Genomic DNA, 21,682 nt, shown 5'->3' with positions numbered 1-21,682 from the left:
AATCATCAGCAAAGTGATGGAAGGTGTCATCGACAGTGCTATCAAGCGGCACTTACTCAGCAATAACCTGCTAACTGACGCCCAGTTTGGGTTCCGCCAGGGCCACTCAGCTCCTGACCTCATTACAGCCTTGGTCCAAACATGGACAAAAGAGCTGAACTCAAGAGGTGAGGTGAGAGTGACTGCCCTTGACATCAAGGCAGCATTTGATCGAGTGTGGCATCAAGGAGCCCTAGCAAAACTGAAGTCAATGGGAATCAAGGGGAAAACTCTCCATTGGTTGGAATCATACCTAGCACAAAGGAAGTTGGCTGTGGTTGTTGGAGGTCATTCATCTCAATCACATGACATCACTGCAGGAGTTCCTCAGGGCAGTGTCCTAGGCCCAACCATCTTCAGCTGTTTCATCAATGACCTTCCCTCCATCATAAGGTCAGAAGTGGGGATGTTCGCTGATGATTGCACACTGTTGAGCACCATTCGAGACTCGTCAGATACTGACGCAGTCTGTGTCCATATGCAGCAAGACCTGGACAACATTCAGACTTGGGCTGACAAGTGGCAAGTAACATTCGCACCACACAAGTGCCAGGCAATGACCATCTCCAACAAGCGAGACTCTAACCATCTCCCCTTGACATTCAATGGCATTACCATCGCTGAATCCCCCACTATCAACATCCTGGGGGGTTACCATTGATCAGAAACTGAACTGGACCAGCCATATAAATACTGTGGCTACAAGAGCAGGCCAGAGGCTGGGAATTCTGCGGCGAGTGTCTCACCTCCTGACTCCCCAAAGCCTTTCCACCATCTACAAGGCACAAGTCAGGAGTGTGATGGAATACTCTCCACTTGCCTGGATGAGTGCAGCTACAACAACACTCAAGAAGCTCGACACCATTCAGGATAAAGCAGCCCGCTTGATTGGCACGCCATCCACCACCTTCAACATTCACTCCCTCCACCACCGGCGCACTGTGGCTGCAGTGTGTACCATCTACAAGATGCACTGCAGCAACTCGCCAAAGCTCCTTCAACAGCACCTTCCAAACCCACGACCTCTACCACTTAGAAGGACAAGGGCAGCAGACGCATGGGAACATCACCACCTACAAGTTCCCCTCCAAGCCACACACCATCCTGACTTGGACCTGTATCGCCATTCCTTCACTGTCGCTGGGCCAAAATCCTGGAACTCCCTTCCTAACAGCATTGTGGGTGTACCTACACCATATGGACTGCAGCGGTTCAAGAAGGTGGCTCACCACCATCTTCTCAAGGGCAATTAGGGATGGGCACTAAATGCAGGCCTAGCCAGCCAGCGACTCCCACATCCCATCAATAAATTTAAAAAAAAACACAACTACACTACCATAACTGGTGCAATTTACTTTATTACCAACACTATTTTTGGATGTAAATGCATCTAAGAATTAATTTTTAAAAATCACCATAAATAGGTCACCATGATGCGTTGCATCAATTGTAAATAATAAATACGGGGAGTCATTTTGCTAAAGGGCTTAAGAGCATCAGAAATTACAAGAACGAGGCTGGAGTGGTTTGTGATTTCCATCTGAATCCCAAGACAAGATTACAGCCTTAAAATCACACCAAGGTATCTGAAAAATTTATCATTTATTCCTCCTTTATAAAATCTTATTTTTGCACTGTTCTATTTATCCGTGGAACCCCACTTTTTTGATGGGCTCCAGTTACCTATATTCAGAATGTATTCCTACTGTACACTATATATAAACATGTTAAATCAGTTTTAGGTTTAATTTTGCCAACAGCCAACGCAATCTTTTTTTTTACACAGAGTGAGATCCATACTGAATGCAGCACAAATGCATTGATTTATATCAGTTACATAAGAAAAAGGAGCGGGAGTAGGCCGTATGGCCCCTCCAGCCTGCTCCGCCATTCAATAAGATCATGACTGAACTTTTGCATCAACTCCACTTTCCTGCTTTATCCCCATATCCCTCGATTCCCTTAGTGTCCAAACATCTATCGATCCCAGTCTTGAATATATTCAACAACTGAGCATCCACAACCCTCTGAGTGAATTCCAAAGATTCACAACCATCTGAGTGAAGAAATTTCTCCTCATTTCAGTCCTAAATGGCCGACCCCTTATCCTGAGACTGTGACCCCAAGCTTTAGACTCTCCAGCCAAGGGAAACAATCTCTCAGCATCTACCCTGTCAAGTCCTCTAAGAATTTTATACATTTCAATGAGATCACCTCTCATTCTTGTAAACTCCAGCGACTATAGGCCCATTCTACTCAATCTCTCCTCATAGTATATCTCATCCCAGGAATCAATCTAGTGAGCCTTTGTTGCACTTCCTCTAAGGCAAGCATATCCTTCCTTAGGTAAGGAGACCAAAACTGTTCGCAGTACTCCAGGTGTGGTCTCACCAAAGCCCTATATTATTGCAGCAAGACTTCCTTACTCTTCTATTCCAACCCCCCTTGCAATAAAGGCTAACATACCATTTGCTTCCTAACTGCATATTAACTTCATGTGATTCATGTACAAGGACACCCAAATCCCACTGAATCCCAACATTTACTAGTCTCTCATCTTTTAAATAAAATTCTACTTTTCCATTCTTCCTACCAAAGTGGATAAATTCATACTTGCCCACATTATATTCCATCTGCCACCTTATTGCCCACTTACTTAGCCAGTCTATATCCCTTTGCAGTTTCATTGGCCTAGAAATTCAACATTGCTAAAAACTGGTCGGTGTTAACGGCCGCCAAAATTGATGGCGCTGGCAGGACTGGTAAATTGGCGCCGGTGGCTAATTAACATTGGCTCAGCACTAAACTTACCGGGCAAGGCAGTTTTACTGACATTAGTCCTGGCAGGAGGCTCCAATGTAGCGTGGCTGTAGCATTACTGCAGCAAGAACAGCCTTCTCTTAAAGCAAGGCTGTCATTTCAAAAAGCAGTTTGCTCCCTTAAAGGGGAACTGCCTTCTAAAATGAAAAAAAATTAAAATCATGTAAAAATAGGCAGATTTTAGCCCTTACAGCTCAACTGAATTCTCAAATGGGAGTCTTCAGATTTTAAAGCTGAATTGCCTTCCGCAAAAACAAAATGTTAAAATTGCTTCAGCATGAACACAAATGACTCAGCAAGTCAGGAAAGGGGCACCCAGGGTCTTGCATGCAGCACTCCAGCTTTGTGCAGGGGGAAGGATGTGGGACCAGATCGCCGAGGCCATCACTGCCAGTAGTGTCGCCACCACGACCTGGCTCCAGTGCCCAAAGGAGCTTCATGACCTCAGATGAGTGGTCAAGGTCAGTGAATGCATCTTCAAAAGCCGTCTCCTACCAACTCACCACTAACCTCACACACTGCTCAATGCACAACTCTACCTCCCCCACTAACCTGCCAACAATCTGTACCAAACACGAGGCACATGTCCCATTCCTAGCTTCACTTCACCCCCTTGGAGGAGACGGTGCTGGCCATTCTTGGCAGGGGCATGGCTGAGCCCTTGGCCAGCGGTAGGCCTGAAAGAATACAAGATGCTGGCATCCTCATATATTATCCTCCTTCTTTCCCACCGAGCTTTGAATCAGCAGTAAATTGGATATATTTTACACTCGGTTCCCTCATTCAAGTCATTGATGTAGATTGCAAATAGCTGAGGCCCAAGCACTGATCCTTGTGGCACCCCACTAGTTACACCCTGCCATCCTGAAAATGTCCTGTTTATCCCTACTCTCTTTTCTGTCCGTTAACCAGTCTTCAATCCATGCTAATATTAGCCCTAATCCCATAAACTCTACTCTTATGTGACAACTTCTTGTGTGGCACCTTATCAAATGCTAAGGTTCTTGCTACCTGTGTGGATGAAGGCAAAGTCTGCAGGGTGGATGAGCAAAATAACCATGGCACCGTGGTACAAGAGGCCATTCAAGTGGGGGGAGTGAAAAGGAAAGTTGTAGTGGTAGAGGACGGTATAATCAGGGATATAAATACTGTTCTTTGCAGCCATAGCCGGGAGTACCGAAGGCTGTGTTGCCTGTCCGGTGCCAGGGTTACGGATATCTCCTTATGGCTGGAGAAGAATCTGGAGTGGGAGGGGGAGGATCCAGTTGTTGTGATCCACATAGGAACCAATGACATAGGTAGAACTAGGAATGAGGTTCTGCTGAGAGAGTTTGAGGAGCTAGGGTCCAAGTTAAAACGCAGAACCTCAAAAGGTAATAATCTCTGAATTGTTACCCAAGCCAAGTGCAAATTGCTATACAGACAAGCAGATCAGAGAATTAAATGCGTGGCTTAAAGAGTGGTGTGGGAGGAAGGGGTTTCGATTCATGGGGCACTGACACCAGTACTGGGGAAAGAGGGAGCTGTTCAGTTGGGACGGGTCCACACTGGCTGGGACCAGTGTACTGGCAAATCGAATAACTAGGGCTGCAAATAGGGCTTTATATTAAAATGGGAGTCTAAGTAAGCGGACTACCTGTGAGGGAATAAGTTGGCAAGTGACAACGAAGGAGTGACGTCAGAATTCAAAGGTGTCGCTGGCACAAGGGTGCTGAGAGGTGAGTATTTGTAGTAACTTGTTTTTTTTTTCTGTTTTCAGTATATTTCTGCTAAGTAGTTCATAGTCTATCTAATAGAAGGAGGTGCTGATTGGTGGGTAGCTGTTGAGTGTTTCTTGTTAAGTTTATTTCTGCTAAATTACCTCCATAGTCTGGTAAATAGTGGCATGGCAGGGCAGCTCAGTCCCGTGATTTGCACATCCTGTGCCATGTGGGATATCCTGGACGCTCCTTGCGGCCTGGACAACCACGTGTGCAGGAAGTGTCGCCAAATGCAGCAACTCGAGCTCTGGGTTTCGGAGCTTGAGAGGCAGATGGAGTCACTACAGTGCATCCGCAAGGCTGAGAAATACTTGGAAAGCATGTTTCTAGAAGTGGTTACCCCGCAGCCTCAGAATGTGCAGGCAGCGAGGGAATGGGTGACCACCAGGCAGAGAAGAAGAACCAGGCAGGTAAGGCAGGAATCCCCAGAGTGCATCTCGCTCGCTAACCAGTTCACAGTTCTGGAAACCGGTGGAGGTGATGGCTCCTCTGGGGAGAGCAGCCAGAGCCAAGGCCACGGCACCATGGGGGGCTCAGCTGTACGGGGAGGGGAGGAAGAAGAGTGGAAGAGCAATAGTGATAGGGGAATCATTGGTTAGGGGAACAGATAGGTGTTTCTGTGGACGCAGACTTGACTCCAGGATGGTATGTCACCTCCCTGGTGTCAGGGTCAAGGATATCACTGTGCAGCTGCAGGACACTCTGAGCGGGGGAGGGTGAACAGCCAGAGGTCGTTGTCCATATCGGTACCAACGACATAGGCAGAAAGAGGGATGAGGTCCTGCAGGCAGACTATAGGCAGCTAGGAAAGAGATTAAAAAACAGGACCTCAATTTACTCCCAGTGCCATGTGCTAGTGAGTACAGGAATAGGAGGATGGAACAGATGAATGCATGGCTGGAGAGATGATGCAGGAGGGATGGCTTTAGATTCCTGAAGCATTGCGACCATTTCTGGGGAAGGTGGTGATGTGCCTCAATGAATCTGAGACTCAACGTTAACGGAGCAAAGCAAGGCTTTTATTAACTCAGAAAGTAATACACAGTGGAGAAGTGTCTCTCATCCAGAGATCTGCTGTACTGCCTGTGAGACACGCTGGGGCCTGCTTAAGCAGGGGCCAGGTATGGGCGGAGCCCTACACACAATACAATACAGGTAAGGAAATGAAACTGAAACTAAACTCCCCTGCTTGTCACAGTCACAGGCACAATCAAACACAGAGAATACAGAGTGCCTGATGAATGGCATATTTCATCACATTCACCCCTTCTACAGATTTAGTCTGTTCGGGGATTTGATAGTCCTCTGTGACTGACGTAGCTGTTGTGGTGCCGCGGGTGTCGGCTGGGTGTCCCCGGTGGCCTCCTGGGTCTCTGCTGGGGGCGCCGCCAGGGTTGTTGAAGGGGTAGTTGGTGGGGGCACCGTTGGTCGATGTTCTTCCGGGGGTGATGAAAGGATAGTGGGTGGGTAAGAGTTGCTGTGATCGTTGTTGCTGTTGTTGTCGTGGTTGTTGTCGTTACCGGCTGGGGCGACGTCTTTTATGGACACGGTGTCCTCCCTTCCGTCGGCGTGCCGGACATACGCGTATTGGGGGTTGGCGTGGAGTAGGTGCACTGACTCCACGAGAGGGTCTGTCTTGTGGCCCCTCACATGCCTTCGTACAAATACCGGACCTGGGGTGGAGAGCCATGACGGCATGGATACGCCTGAGGTGGATTTCCAGGGAAAGACAAACATTCGTTCATGAGGCATGGCATTAGTGGCAGTACACAATACCGACCGTATCGAATGGAGCACATCTGGGAGGACTTCCTGCCAGCGGGAGATAGGGAGGCCCTTGGTCCTTAGAGCTAGAGTGACTGCTTTCCATACTGTCCCGTTCTCTCGCTCCACCTGGCCGTTACCCTGGGGGTTGTAGCTGGTGGTACGGCTCGTGGCGATCCCCCTGGACAGCATGTACTGGCGTAGCTCTTCACTCATGAAGGACGCCCCCCTATCCGTATGGATGTAGCTCGGCATACCGAACAGGCAGAACAGGCTGTTGAGGCATTTAATGACCGTGGCGCTGGTCATGTCTGGGCAGGGGAAGGCGAATGGGAAACGGGAGTATTCGTCCACAATGTTCAGGAAGTAAACATTGCGGTCGACTGACGGGAGGGGGCCCTTGAAATCTAAGCTGAGCTGCTCAAACGGCCGTGTAGCTTTGATTAAGTGGGCTCTATCTGGGCGGTAGAACCGAGGCTTGCACTCAGCGCAAGTGCGGCAGTTCCTGGTCAGAGACCGAACTTCCACAATCGAGTAGGGTAAGTTGCGGGACTTTATGAAGTGGAACAGCCGTGTGACCCCTGGGTGGCAGAGGTCGTTGTGGAGGGTCTGTAGCCGATCCCCGGTGGCGCTGGCACACATCCCTCGTGAGAGGGCGTCGGGGGATTCGTTAAGGGCCCCTGGCCGGTAAATGATGTCATACTCAAAGGTGGAGAGCTCGATCTGCCACCTGAGAATCTTATCATTTTTAATCTTCCCCTTCTGTTTATTATTAAACATAAACGCTACCGACCGCTGGTCGGTAAGTAGGGTGAAGCGTTTGCCGGCTAGGTAGTGGCGCCAGTGGCGCACTGCCTCCACGATGGCTTGGGCCTCCTTTTCCACGGAGGAGTGTCTGATCTCGGGCCCTTGGAGGGTCCTCGAGAAGAAAGCTACGGGCCGCCCCGCCTGGTTGAGGGTGGCCGCCAAGGCAAAGTCAGACGCATCACTTTCCACTTGAAAGGGAGTGTTCTCATCCACTGCCTGTAGCGTGGCCCGCTCAATATCCCACTTAATGCTTTTGAAGGCGGCGTGGGCCTCAGCAGAGAGCGGAAAAGAGGATGCTTTCTAGAGGGGGCGGGCTGTGTCGGAGTAGTTGGGGACCCATTGGGCATAATAAGAAAATAACCCCAGGCACCTTTTCAGGGCTTTGGGAGTGTTGGGCAGGGGCAGCTCCCGTAGGGGGCGCAGTCGGTCGGGGTCTGGTCCGATTTCCCCATTCTCCACCACGCTGCCTAGTATGCAGAGGCGCGTGGTGTTGAAAACGCACTTGTCCTCGTTGTAAGTGAGGTTGAGTTTTTGTGCGGTTTTCAGGAACCTCTCGAGGTTCGAGTCGTGATCCTGCTGGTTGTGACCGCAGATGGTGATGTTGTCGAGGTAGGGGAAGGTTGCCTGCAAGTGGTGGTCATCGACCATGCGGTCCATCTCCCTCTGGAAGACCGAGACCCCATTCGTCACCCCAAAGGGGACTCTGAGGAATTGGTAGAGGCGTCCGTTCGCCTGGAAGGTGGTGTACGGGCGGTCCTCTGGTCTGATAGGGAGCTGGTGGTACGCTGACTTGAGGTCGATGGTGGAGAACACCCGGTATTGGGCAATTTGGTTCACCATTTCTGATATGCGGGGTAGCGGGTAGGCGTCTAGTTGGGTGTACATGTTGATCGTTTGGCTATAGTCGATCACCATCCGTTTCTTCTCGCTACCCCTCACCACCACCACTTGGGCGCGCCACGGGCTGTTGCTGCATTCAATAACGCGCTCCCTCAGCAGCCTGTCCACCTCGGTCGCGATAAACCGCCTGTCCTCCCAGCTGTACCTCCTGCTTTTGGTCGCTATTGGCCGGCAGTTGGGAGTAAGGTTCGCGAATAGCGAAGGCGGCTTTACCTTCAGGGTAGCCAGACCGCACACTGTGAGGGGCGGCTGGGACCCACCGTAATTGAGCGTGATGAAGCAGTATGTAACTGAACCGACCAGGGGGCAAGCAACCTTAGATTTGGTCCTGTGTAATGAGACAGGATTAATTAAAAATGTCCTAGTAAAGGATCCCCTTGGAATGAGTGACCATAACATGGTTGAGTTCCATATTCAATTAGAAGGTGAGAAGGTTGGATCTCAAACAAGCATGCTGAGCTTGAATAAAGGAGACTATGAAGGTATGAGAGCGGAATTAATTAGAGTGGACTGGGAAAATAGATTAAAGGGTGAGACGGTACATGACCAGTGGTGTACATTTAAGGAGTTATTTTACAACTTCCAAAAAAAATATATTCCACTGAGGAAAAAAGGGTGTAAAAGAAAAGGTAGCCATCCGTGGCTAAGTAAAGTAATTAAGGATAGTATCCGACTAAAAGCAAGGGCATATAAGGTAGCCAAATCTAGTGGGAGGATGGAAGATTGGGAAGTCTTTAAAAGACAGCAAAAAATAACAAAAAGATTGATTAAGAAAGGGAAGATAGATTATGAAAGTAAATTAGCAAAAAATATAAACACAGACAGTAAAAGTTTCTGTAGTTCTATAAAAAGAAAAAGGGTGGCTAAAGTAAATGTTGGTCCCTTAGAGGATGAGACCGGGAAATTAATGGTGGGAAACATGGAGATGGCAAAAACACTGAACAATTATTTTGTATCAGTCTTCACAGTAGAGGACACTAAGAATATCCCAACACTGGACAAACAGGGGGCTCTAGCGGGGGAGGAACTAAATACAATTAAAATCACTAAGGAAGTGGTACTTGGTAAAATAATGGGACTCAAGGCGGATAAATCCCCTGGACCTGATGGCTTGCATCCTAGGGTCTTGAGGGAAGTAGCGGTAGGGATTGTGGATGCATTGGTAATAATTTTCCAAAACTCACTGGACTCAGCAAAGGTCCCGGCAGATTGGAAAACTGCTAATGTAACACCCTTATTTAAAAAGGGTAGTAGGCAGAAGGCTGGAAACTATAGACCTGTTAGCCTAACATCTGTGGTTGGTAAAATGTTAGAGTCCATTATTAAGGAGACAGTAACGGGACATTTGGATAAACATAATTTAATAGGACAAACTCAGCATGGTTTCATGAAGGGGAAGTCATGTTTAACAAATTTGCTTGAGTTTTTTGAGGAAGTAACATACAGGGTGGATAAAGGGGAACCAGTGGACGTAGTGTATTTAGACTTCCAAAAGGCATTTGACAAGGTGCCACACAAAAGATTATTGCTCAAGATAAAAAATCACGGGATTGGGGGTAATATTCTGGCATGGGTAGAGGATTGGCTCTCTAACAGAAAGCAGAGAGTTGGGATAAATGGTTCGTACTCAGATTGGCAACCAGTAACTAGTGGTGTTCCGCAGGGGTCAGTGCTGGGTCCCCAACTCTTTACAATCTATATTAACGATTTGGAGGAGGGGACCGAGTGTAACATATCAAAGTTTGCAGATGATACAAAGATGGGACGGAAAGTAGTGAGTGAGGAGGACATAAAAAACCTGCAAAGGGACATAGACAGGCTAAGTAAGTGGGCAGAGATTTGGCAGATGGAATACAATACTGGAAAGTGTGAGGTTATGCACTTTGGCAGGAAAAATCATAGAGCAAGTTATTATCTTAATGGCAAGAAACTGGAAAGTACTGTAGTACAAAGGGATCTGGGGGTCCTGGTGCACGAAACTCAAAATGTTAGTATGCAGGTGCAGCAAGTGATTAAGAAGGCCAATGGAATGTTGGCTTTTATTGCTAGGGGGTTGGAATATAAAAACAGGGAGGTATTGCTGCAGTTGTACAAGGTATTGGTGAGACCGCACCTGGAATACTGCATACAGTTTTGGTGTCCATACTTAAGAAAAGACATACTTCCTCTCGAGCCAGTACAAAGAAGGTTCACTCGGTTAATCCCGGGGATGAGGGGGTGGTCATATGAGGAGAGGTTGAGTAGATTGGGACTCTACTCATTGGAGTTCAGAAGAATGAGAGGCGATCTTATTGAAACATATAAGATTGTGAAGGGGCTTGATCGGGTGGATGCGGTGAGGATGTTCCCAATGATGGGTGAAACTAGAACTAGGGGGCATAATCTTAAAATAAGGGGCTGCTCATTCAAAACTGAGATGAGGAGAAACTTCTTCACTCAAAGGGTGGTAGGTTTGTGGAATTTGCTGCCCCAGAAAGCTGTGGAAGCTACATCATTAAATAAATTTAAAACAGAAATAGATAGTTTCCTAGAAGTAAAGGGAATTAAGGGTTACGGGGAGCGGGCAGGAAATTGGACATGAGTCTAGGTTCGGAATGGTCATGGCCCTGTGGGTAGTGGAGTGGGCCCAAGGGCCGTGTAGCCTTGTTCTGCTCCTACTGTGTTCTAATTCTGTTAGATTTCAGGAGATGGTTTTATTCCTGTTCCTGGCTGGGGTGGAGATCGCCTTTACAGAAGGTAAGTACTGTAGAAAATATAGGGACAGAGTGATCTCCTGGAAGAATTTCGATCGCCTAGATGGGTCGGAGAGGAATTTCCCAGATTTTTTTCTCCCAAATTGGCCATTGGGTCTTTATCTGGTTTTTCGCCTCTCCCGGGAGATCATATGGGTTCAGGTGGATGCAGAGTGATAGAAGATTTGAGGTTAGGATCAGATCAGCCATGATCTTATTGAATGGTGGAGCAGGCTCGAGGGGCCGATTGGCCTACTCCTGCTCCTAGTTCTTATGTTCTTATGTGATGCTTTGGTGGTGGCACTGGAAATCCAGGCCCAAGATCACGCTCGCACATAGACTCTTCATGATTAGTAATTTAAAATGATCGTATACAGTTCCGTTAACGGACAATTGTACCGCGCAGTAACCCATAATGGTCGATGTCTGGGTTTTATCAGCCATAGAGATGGTGCCCCGAGCAGGGACCACCGTTAGAGAGAGTTGTTGTGCTAGTTCAGGGTGGATAAAACTCTCCGTGCTTCCACTGTCAATTAAACATTTAACCCCGCACCCGTTTACCTCGATGTCCACCATTGATTTGGATAGCGGGTGCGGTCTGGTCTGGTCCACTGTGACCGATGCTACTGTAGGGCCCTGATCGAGACAAGATGGCGTCCACGCTGTCTGCTCACAAGATGGCAGACCCCACGAGGTCGGGCAAGATGGCGTCCAAGATGGCTGCTCCCATGGCGCACACGCGGCGGTGGCGGGTTTTCCAGCGGGGTTCCCTCTGCACACCTTCCCGAAGTGCCCCTTCTTACCGCACTTAAAGCAGGTGGTGCCTTTCGCCGGGCACAGGTTTCTGGTGTGCTTCGGCTGCCCGCAGAAGTAGCAGTTGGGGCCCCGATGCGTCGCGGCTGTTGTAGGGCTTCGGGGGGGAGAGCGGGGCCCCGACGGTGTCGGGCTGCTGGGTGGGGAAGATGCCTTCTAAGATGGCGGCGCCCTTGGTGCACGCGTGGCGGCGTGGGCGGCGCGGGCTGAAGAGTAGGCGTCCGAGTTTCTCTGGGCCACATCCAGGGATCGCGCTGTGTCCACAGCCTGTTTCAGGTCCAATCCCGTTTTTTCCAGTAGTCTCTGCCGGATGTAAGTGGAGCTGAGGCCTGTGATAAAGGCATCACGAACAAGCTCGTCAGTGTCCACTGCGGCTTTTACATCTTGGCACTTGCAGTCTTTGCCAAGCGTTTTCAGGGTGACTAGGAACTCATCCAGCGATTCCCCAGGTCGCTGTGTGCAAGTAGCGAGCAGATGCCTAGCGTACACCTCGTTCGTAGGCTGCTGGTAATGCGCCTTTAGGATGTCGCAGGCGGCCGGGTACGTGTCGGCGTCTTGGATGAGGGGGTAAACCCGGTGGCTTACCCAATTCCGCAGGATTCCGAGTTTCATACTTTCAGCGTCCGTAGCGTCTGTGATGGCTGCGGAATTGTCCAGGAAGAATTCCATACACTTAAACCAGTGTCCGAATCGTGCCGATGCGTCCGAAGCATGCGGGTCCAAATCCAAACGTTCGGGTTTCAAGAGTTGATCCATTGCGTTGAAAATTGAGTTAATAAAATTGATGTGCCTCAATGAATCCGAGACTCAACGTTAACGGAGCAAAGCAAGGCTTTTATTAACTCAGAAAGTAATACACATTGGAGAAGTGTCTCTCATCCAGAGATCTGCTGTACTGCCTGTGAGACACGCTGGGGCCTGCTTAAGTAGGGGCCAGGTATGGGCGGAGTCCTACACACAATACAATACAGGTAAGGAAATGAAACTGAAACTAAACTCCCCTGCTTGTCACAGTCACAGGCACAATCAAACACAGAGAATACAGAGTGCCTGATGAATGGCATATTTCATCACAGGTGGGACCTGTAAAAGCCGGATGGGTTACAACTCAACAGAGCCGGGACCAATATTCTTGCGGGGAGGTTTGCTAGTGCTGTTGGGGAGGGTTTAAAGTAGCTTGGCAGGGGGATGGGCACCAGCATATAGGAGTGGAGGGGAGCAATGGGGTGCATCCAAGAATGAGTGTGTTGAATGGTACTGGAGGGGAAAGTAGTGCTGGAGGCGGAAGTAGTACCATATTAGATGGGAGCAGACTAAGAAAGATTATGAAAAATTCAAAAATGTGTTTAGAATGCATGTACGTAAACGCACAAAGTGTGGTGAATAAGGCTGGTGAGCTACAAGTACAATTAGCCATGTGGCAATATGATGTTGTGGCAATAGCAGAAATGTGGCTTAAAACTGGTGAGGACTAGGCACTTAATATTCAAGGGTACACGGTGTTCAGAAAAGATAGGGAAGGAGAAAAGGGAGGTGGGGTGGCAATGCTGATTAAGGAAGACATTGTAGTTTTGGAAAGGGAGGATGTTCTTCAGGGGACAAGGACGGAGTCCATTTGGTTAAAGTTGAGGAGCAAAAAGGGTATGATCACACTATTGGGGGTATTCTATAGGCCTCCAAGGAGTGAGAGGGAGGTAGAGGAGCAAATCTGCAGGGAAATCACAGAGATATGCAAGAGCTATAGAATGGTGATATTGGGGGACTTTAATTACCCAAATATCGATTGATACAATGCTAGGGTAAAGGGAAAGGAGGGGGAGGAATTTATGAAATGTGTTCAGGAGAATTTCCTTGACCAGTATGTTCTTGGCCCAACTAGGAAGGAGGCATTGCTGGATCTGGTGCTGAGGAATGAGGTGGGTCAGGTCGACCAAGTGTCTGTGGGAGAACACTTGGATACGAGTGATCATTGTATCATAAGATTTAGATTAGCAATGGAGAGGAGCAAGGAACAATCTAGAGTGGAACTTCTAAACTGGAATATGGCTAACTTCAATGGGATGTGAAAGGATCTAGCCAGGGTAAAATGGAACCAAAGACTGACAGGAAAAACTGTAACGGAACAATGGGTGATCTTTAAGGAGGAGATGTTCCAAATACAGGCTAGGTACATTCCAACAAGAGGGAAGGGTAAGGGAACCAAAGCAAGGGCTCCTTGGATGACGAGGGAGATAAAGAAGATGATGAAGCAAAAAAAGGTGTATGATGCATGTCAGGTGAATTCTTCAAGAGAGAACCAGACCAAATACAATAAGTTGAGAGGGGAAGTGAAGATGAAAATAAGATTGGCAAAGAGAGAATATGAGAGTAGAATGGCAGTTAACATAAAAGGGAACCCAAAAGTCTTCTACTGGCATGGAAACAGTAAGTGGGTAGCAAGAGGCGGGGTGGTGCCTATTGGGGACAAAGAAGGTGATATATGCTTAGAGGTGCAGGGTAAGGCTAGAATACTCAATGAGTACTTTGTATCGGTGTTTACTAAGGAGGTGGATGCTGACAAAATATCGGTAGAAGTGGAAAAGGTAGAAGCAATGGAAGGGGTGAAAATTGACAGCCAGGATGTACTGGAAAGGCTGGGTATGCTTAGAGTGGACAAGTCACCTGGTCCAAATGGCTTGCATCCCAGGTTGCTAAGGGAATTGGTGGAGGCGATAGCGGAAGGGCTTCCATAATTTTCCAATCTTCCCTGGATGCGGGGGAGGTGCCTGAGAATTGGAAAGTGGCAAATGTGACATCATTGTTCAAAAAAGTGTGCAAGGACAATCCTAGTAACTACAGGCCGGTCAGTTTAACATTAGTTTTGGGTAAAGTTTTAGAAACAATAATCAAGGAAAAAATTGATGGGCACTTGGAGAGGTTTAAGCTAATTAAAGAGAGCCAAAAAGACAGATTGTGTTTGACTAATCTAACTGAATTTTTTGATGAAGTAACAGGGAGGATTGATGAAGGGAATGCAATGGATGTTGTCTATATGGATTTTAGGAAGGTGTTTGACAAAGTACCACATAGAAGGCTGGTTAACAAAATTGAGGCTCATGCAATAGGTGGGTCAGTGGCAGCTTGGATAAGGAATTGGATTAAGGATAGAAAACAGCGAGTTGTGGTAAGTAGCTGTTTTTTAGACTGGAGGATGGTAGACAGTGGTGTTCCCCAAGGGTCAGTGCAGGGGCCACTTTTTTAATATATATAAATGACCTGGATATTGGAATACAGAGTAGAATCTGTGCTGGAAATGGACTGCGAAACAGCTTGTGGTTGAGGAAAGTGATGAGATGTCAGGTGGGAGCTTTTACTGTACATTTGAAGTGGTCAAGCATTCAGCTGGAGCAAAGGCGATTCAACTCCCACCTCAGGTTCACAGACGTGGTCCTCAAGCAGCATGGATCCCATGGGCGAGCAGTTAAAGTTAAAAGGGAAGGTTAATTGCATTATTAAAGGGCTGTCAACAAACCAATAATTGGTTTAATTGGGGCACCTGGGGTTGGGTCAGATATCACACACGCGCCATTGGGAAAGGCACGTTGCAGCGGGTTGACAGCGGGGTCCCGACCCGCTGTCCAAAAAACCCCAAATTTCTCACCTGACCCACCACCAATCCCGCCCGCTGACCCCCCCGGAAAATTCTGGCCAGAGAGTTAGTATGCAGTTACAGCAAGCAATTGGGAAGGCAAATGGTTGGCCTTTATTGCAAGGGAGTTGGAGTACAAGAGTAAGAAGTCTTGCTGCATTTGTACAGGGCTTTTGTGAGACCACACCTGGAGTACTGTGCACAGTTTTGATCTCCTTGTCTGAGGAAGGATATACTTGCCATAGAGGCGGTGCAACGAAGGTTCACTAGATTGATTCCTGGGATGAGAGGGTTGTCCTATGAGGAGAGATCGAATAGATTAGGCATATAATATCTGCCGTTTAGAAGAATGAGAGGTGATGTCACTAAAACATACAAGATTCTGAGAGTGATTGACAGGGTAGATGTTGAGAGGTTGTTTCCTCTGGCTGGAGAGTCTACAATGAGGGGGCATAGTCTCAGGATAAGGGGGCAACCATTTAAGACTGAGATGAGGAGGAATTTCTTCACTCAGAGGGTTGTGAATCGTTGGAATACTCTCCCACAATGGGTTGTGGATGCTGAGCCATTAAGTATTTTCCAAGGCCGAGATAGCTGAATTGTTGGACTCTAGGGGAATCAAGGGATATGGGGAGCTGGTGGGAAAGTGGGATCTGGCAGAAAAGTGGAGTTGAGGTCAAAGGTCAGCCATGATCTTATTGAATGTCGGAGCAGTTTCGAGGGGTCATATGGCCTACTCCTAATTCTTATGAACTTATGTTGTTGTAGTTGTTGAAATTGAATAAAAGGTCAGAGGCTGGGTATTCTATGGTGAGAGCCTTACCTCCTGACTCACCAGATCCTCTTCACCACCTACTAGGCACAAGTCAGGAGTATGATGGTATACTCTCCACTTGCCTGGACAAGTGCAGTTGCAACTACACTCAAGAAACTGGACACCATCCAGGACAATGCAATCTACTTGATCAGTACCTCATCCAGTTGCTTCAACATCTGCTACCTCCACCACTGGCGTACCGTGGCTGCAGCGTGTACTACCTATAGGATGCATGGCAGCAGCTCACCAAGGCTTCTTTGGCAGCACCTTCCAAACCAGTGACGTTCAACATTTAGAAGGATAATGGCTGCAGATACATGGGAACACCATCACCTCAAAGTTCCCTTCCAGGTCACCATCATCCTGACTTGGGCATATAATCGCAGTTCCTTTATTGTCATTGGGTCAAAATCCTGGAACTTCTTACCTAACAGCACTGCGAGAGCACCTTCACCACACAGACTGCAGTGTTTCAAGAAGAAGGCCCACCACCACCGCCTTCTTAAGGACAATTGGAATGGGCAATAAATGCTGACCTTGCCAGTGATGAGAATGAAGTTTAAAAAGTCAATATTAAGGCACAGTGTTATATGGCAGCAGTACACCCATGTCGACAGTACACACTGACAGCAGATGCTGTGTCACCAGAAGAAATGTACTTATTTAGTGGGAGAAATTAATAGGGATGATTGTTACTTTGCTATAGTTTGGAAGTCACAGTTGGCAGCAGCCAATAGCACACACACGTACGTGTGCACACACACACACACAGTTATCATTTATAACTTGGGTTTGGCACAGTACTATAGACATCATTTAAAGCTTGCACACAATTCCAGGAACTGTTGCACCATTGAATAAACAGAATAATTCGCAGCAACTTTCATTTTGTGCCAAAGAACATCATAACTCATTGGTGCAGAACTTTCTTTTTTGCCATTCTAAGAGTTATCAGTGAGGTGTCATTTGTGAAAGGAACGGCACTGTTTCAGCACAACATTTCCTCCGGGCTTGGAATTCCTACCCAACAGTGTCACATAGATGGTATATGTTGCGTATTTGATATTTATCCAATAGACAGACCCAAATGAATAATGCAGATATGCCATCGCTTGGAGGTATATTTTGCCCTGTGTAAAATTGAAGATTTGTTTAATTATATATTATATTAAAAATCTTACAAAGGATACATGCTTCCTGTCCACTATTTTTGGTGATGCTTTTCTGTCAACTTTTATCAATCTAAACTGTTATGCCAACATTCCCATTCAATGTGGCTATGTCAACTGCCACAATGTCATTACAAGCTCTGGCCACTGCCTACAGCTTAGTAAAATAATTTTTCATTAACATTACACACAGAGCACATTAATGGAGTAATTTTCCAGCTTTACACTCTCGACGGGGAGCCTCACCTGCTGAGGATTCATATTGGAAATTCCAGGGAATTCTGTGCATGATCTTCTACATTCGGAAAATCGTACACCTGGGAGTCAAAGTCAGACGTTTATCCCGGATACTGTTGAGTGTAATTGGATGGGCTAATCACTTCAGCTTATGGTGTAAACTTGGATTTTTAAAAAATGTGAAAATGGGTACTTTGAGCCAGTATGCAACGGCAAATTGTTTTGAACAAGGAGTCACTGTGGGAATGTGGTTCAAAGGTATGGTGACAACACTCCGACCCACGTTTGCTGCTAGCAAGCTATCTCACCAGCCGCAGACCCTCAAGACTACGGCTCCAACAGTGACATAATGTCATTACATAGGATGCCTCCACTCCATTTACCTGCCTTTGTACCACATCCCTTGATACCCTTACCCAACTAAAATCGATCAATCTCAGTCCTGAAAGTTCCAATTGTCCCAGCATCCACAGCCTTTTGAGGGGAGTGAGTTCCAGATTTCCACTACCCTTTGAGTGAAAAGGTGCTTCCTGATATCACTCCTGAATGGCCTAGTTATAATTTTAAGATTATGCCTTCTTGTTCTGGATTCCCTCATCAGAGAAAATAGCTTCTCTGTACCTTCCCTATCAAATTGTTTATCATTTTAAACACCTCAATCAGATCATCCCTCAACCTTCTAACCTCAAGGAAATACAACCCAAGTTTATGCAACCAGTCCTCGTAATTTAACCATTTTAGCCACGGCATAATTTCGGTAAATCTGTGCTATACCCCCTCTAAGGCCAATATATCCTTCCTAAGTCCCCGTGCCCAGAACTGAATGCAGTGCTCCAGGTGGGTGTATTGCCATTTTATTTTGTTTTCAGAGCAATTATTGTGTACCAGTATAGACTGCTCAACGTTATGTTAGAGTATTCGAGCGGTCATTAAGATAGCAGATGAAGGAATTTCAAATGAACACATTTATTCATTAGTTACTCATATTGGGCAGCCTGATTTCCTTAAAAGCAGGATCTCTTGCAGTGCTGGGTGACCGTTATATTTGATTTGTGCTGGATGTGTTTCAGTGCCTTTTGCATATCTCAAAGGGCAGCTTCATCAGGGACTATCTGATGCCACTTTACAGAGTTGCATTGTCACTCCAGTTTCTGATGTTGTTTTGGTCTGGTGGGTGTTAAAAAGCTACTTACACTCTTAATTACCAGACTTAACTCTCTATGGCGAGTTTAATGACAGTTAATGTGCAAATCCTGCAAGTTCTTAAAATAACAGAGAGGTTGAGGGTAAGATGCCGTTTGTGCGAGGCAAACGGTGGACTGGCGTAAACCCACCAACAAGTTCTGGAGATTCACAACTCCCAGCATGTCTCTTAATCCCCTGAATTTGCTGGCCAATTTCTACATTAATAATGGCCTGCATCATTGACACACTGTTATTTTTCCAGCAAGACCTGGGCCATTGAGGAAGTGAAAGAAACAGCTTTTATTTTTTTAAGTGAGTGCTTTTATGATGGTCCGATACTGTTTTTCCAAAAGGAATTGATTTTAAAATGCAATTGCTGGACCATTGACTTTATAAAAGAAATGACAGGATCGCTAACCATTCAGCTGATGGTCTCTGTGAGCTCTTCAATGGAGCTCTTTACTCTAATCTCATCCCCCTGTCCTTTGCCTAAATCCTTTTAAAATTCTTATCCAATTCCCTTTTTAAATTCCTTTAATTGTCTCTGCCTCAGTGGTGCCTTGTGGTAAACCATTCCCTGTTCTAATACTCCGGATTTCCAGCGATAATCCTCAGTCTGTCTCCCCTTGTTACAGATTCATCAACCAGTGGAAACCACTGTTACACCCTCTCAAAACTCTTCATAATCTGATTTTTTTCTTCTTCATTACTCTCTAAACTAGACCATGTTTACATTTTGAATTGTCGAGGTTACATTTCTGGTCTTTCTACAAAATCCTCTCTAATCAGATTCCTGACTAAATTCAGTATTGAGAATTTCTCCGTTTGATAAACAGACCTGGAGTATTAAAGATTGATCTCTACTTTCAGCGCTATTTGGATGCGGGCGGGAAGAAAAAGTCACCTTTTTTGGGAATTCTCAAAGATCCAATTTATCATGTGCAAATATATTGAGGACGATTGCTTTCGCTTGAAATTGATTTGCGGGTCTGTACTCACGGTTACTGCGGTGCCAGTCGGCTCAGTGAACCGAGCTCTTGTATCATGATAGACCGCAACCGACCTGAAATGAACAGGTAGGCGGATTGCCGACCTGGAGGATTCAACCGACCCTCACCTGTACGGGGAGGGGGGAGGACTTGAGGGGGATTCCAGATCCTCCGCTGTGGGGGTTGATGGACAACTGACGACCCTTACATATGGGCTTCCCGACCCATACCTGAGTGTTAGAGGGACAGCTCCCCACCCTTACCTGTCTACAGCGATAGCGGCCATGGAGTAGATGCTGGCGAACACGGCGGCGATGGGGAAGAAGTTGTGGAAGCGGCAGTAAGTCTCCCCGAAATACCAGTCGTTGTGAACGGCGTAAATGAAATTGACCAAGGTGTTGAAGGCGGCCATGGAGGCGTCCGAGAAGGCGAGGTTCACCAGGAAATAGTTAGTCACAGTTCTCATCCTCTTGTGAGCCAAGATGATCCAGATGACGATAAGGTTGCCAAAGACCGCCACGGCCACCACCGAGCCATAGGCTATGGACCAGAGGGCGATCTGCCAGGAGGGCTGCACGAACTGGTTGGAGGAGTTCCCACTCTGGTTGTAGGAACTTGCCCGGCTCTCGTTGATACAACTGCTGGTGCAATTCGGTGTCAAAGTGTCCATCTTCTTGGGAGATGTTGACTGAGCTCCGAGTGTCCAGCCCAATGTTCTTCTGGTTGGTGGGCTGCCCAGTCCAGTGGTTCTAGGTTAACGAGGTGCCAAGTGTGGTAGATCGGCTTCTCTTACCTTGCCATCCAACTGGAGCCAGTGCAAATCCGGACTCCAGCAGAGGAGCAGATCCCGCTTCTTTTAATCTCTGTGGGGAGGGGGAGAAAACGTAGTTTGATGCAATGACACATCCTGGGAGTGGATAGGCTGAGATCAGCCAGAGCCCACCCCCCAACCTGCACTCGGCAGGCAGCGAGAGGGGGCAGTACAATCCCAGTCCCGGAGAAGCTGGTGGGTAAAGCCGGGCTGCAAATCGATCGGGGCGGCAAGAGCAGCGAACTTCTTACCCTTAACTTGTTGGACCAACTGTGCTGGCTTTCTGCAAATGAAAGCATTTGAGCACAACCCATAAAAAGGACAGATGTTCGGGGTGAAGATTGAGAAATAGTCACCCTCTCAAACGGTACTCCGGTGTGTTTAGAGTGAGGAGCAGTCTTATTCCGATAACTGTCAGCTCTCTGCTCCAGCGACACTCAGTCTCTTTCAGTTCTTTCATCCTCCGAAAACTACAAGCAATATTATAGCAGCTGCATCTCAATCCATCGTAAAATAAGTGTTCCAGGTCATTTTTTAACGACCGAATTCGTAAATGGCATTTAGTTCCGTGAATTTTTCTAATAATATTTATATAACATTCCGTAATGTTAATTCCCTAGGACTCATATTCCAGACTGACACTTCAGGACTGTACTGAGGGAGTACTGCTCTGTCCCAGGTGATCTCCTTGACATCAAACCTTAAGTTTAAACCCAGTCTAGCTGTTAAGATTAGAACATAGTAACAGGAGTGAGCCATTCAGATTAGAACATAGTAACAGAAGTAAGCCATTCAGATTAGAACATAGTAACAGAAGTGAGCCATTCAGATTAGAACATAGTAACAGGAGTGAGCCATTCAGATTAGAACATAGTAACAGAAGTGAGCCATTCAGATTAGAACATAGTAACAGGAGTGAGCCATTCAGATTAGAACATAGTAACAGGAGTGAGCCATTCAGATTAGAACATAGTAACAGAAGTAAGCCATTCAGATTAGAACATAGTAACAGAAGTGAGCCATTCAGATTAGAACATAGTAACAGGAGTGAGCCATTCAGATTAGAACATAGTAACAGGAGTGAGCCATTCAGATTAGAACATAGTAACAGAAGTAAGCCATTCAGATTAGAACATAGCAACAGGAGTGAGCCATTCAGATTAGAACATAGTAACAGAAGTGAGCCATTCAGATTAGAACATAGTAACAGG

General features: G+C 46.8%; 1 protein-coding gene across 1 annotated transcript in view; it reads right to left on the bottom strand.

The window, feature by feature from the left end:
• LOC147124160 (neuromedin-K receptor-like) overlaps window positions 1-20,685 on the bottom strand; it is a 154,367-nt gene extending 133,682 nt beyond the window's left edge. The window contains exon 1 of the mRNA XM_085983033.1: window positions 19,924-20,685. Coding sequence (XP_085839159.1) covers window positions 19,924-20,330 — 407 coding nt within the window. The 5' untranslated portion in view covers window positions 20,331-20,685. The remainder of the gene's footprint in view (window positions 1-19,923) is intronic.
• Between the last annotated feature and the right edge of the window lie 997 nt (window positions 20,686-21,682).

This window comes from Somniosus microcephalus, chromosome 1, assembly GCF_052327205.1.
Source record: "Somniosus microcephalus isolate GS21.2 chromosome 1, FLI_Smic_1.0, whole genome shotgun sequence".
NCBI classification, from domain to species: Eukaryota; Metazoa; Chordata; class Chondrichthyes; order Squaliformes; family Somniosidae; genus Somniosus; species Somniosus microcephalus.
Note: the sequence above shows the minus strand (reverse complement) of the source record. Positions and strands in the feature narration are given on the sequence as shown.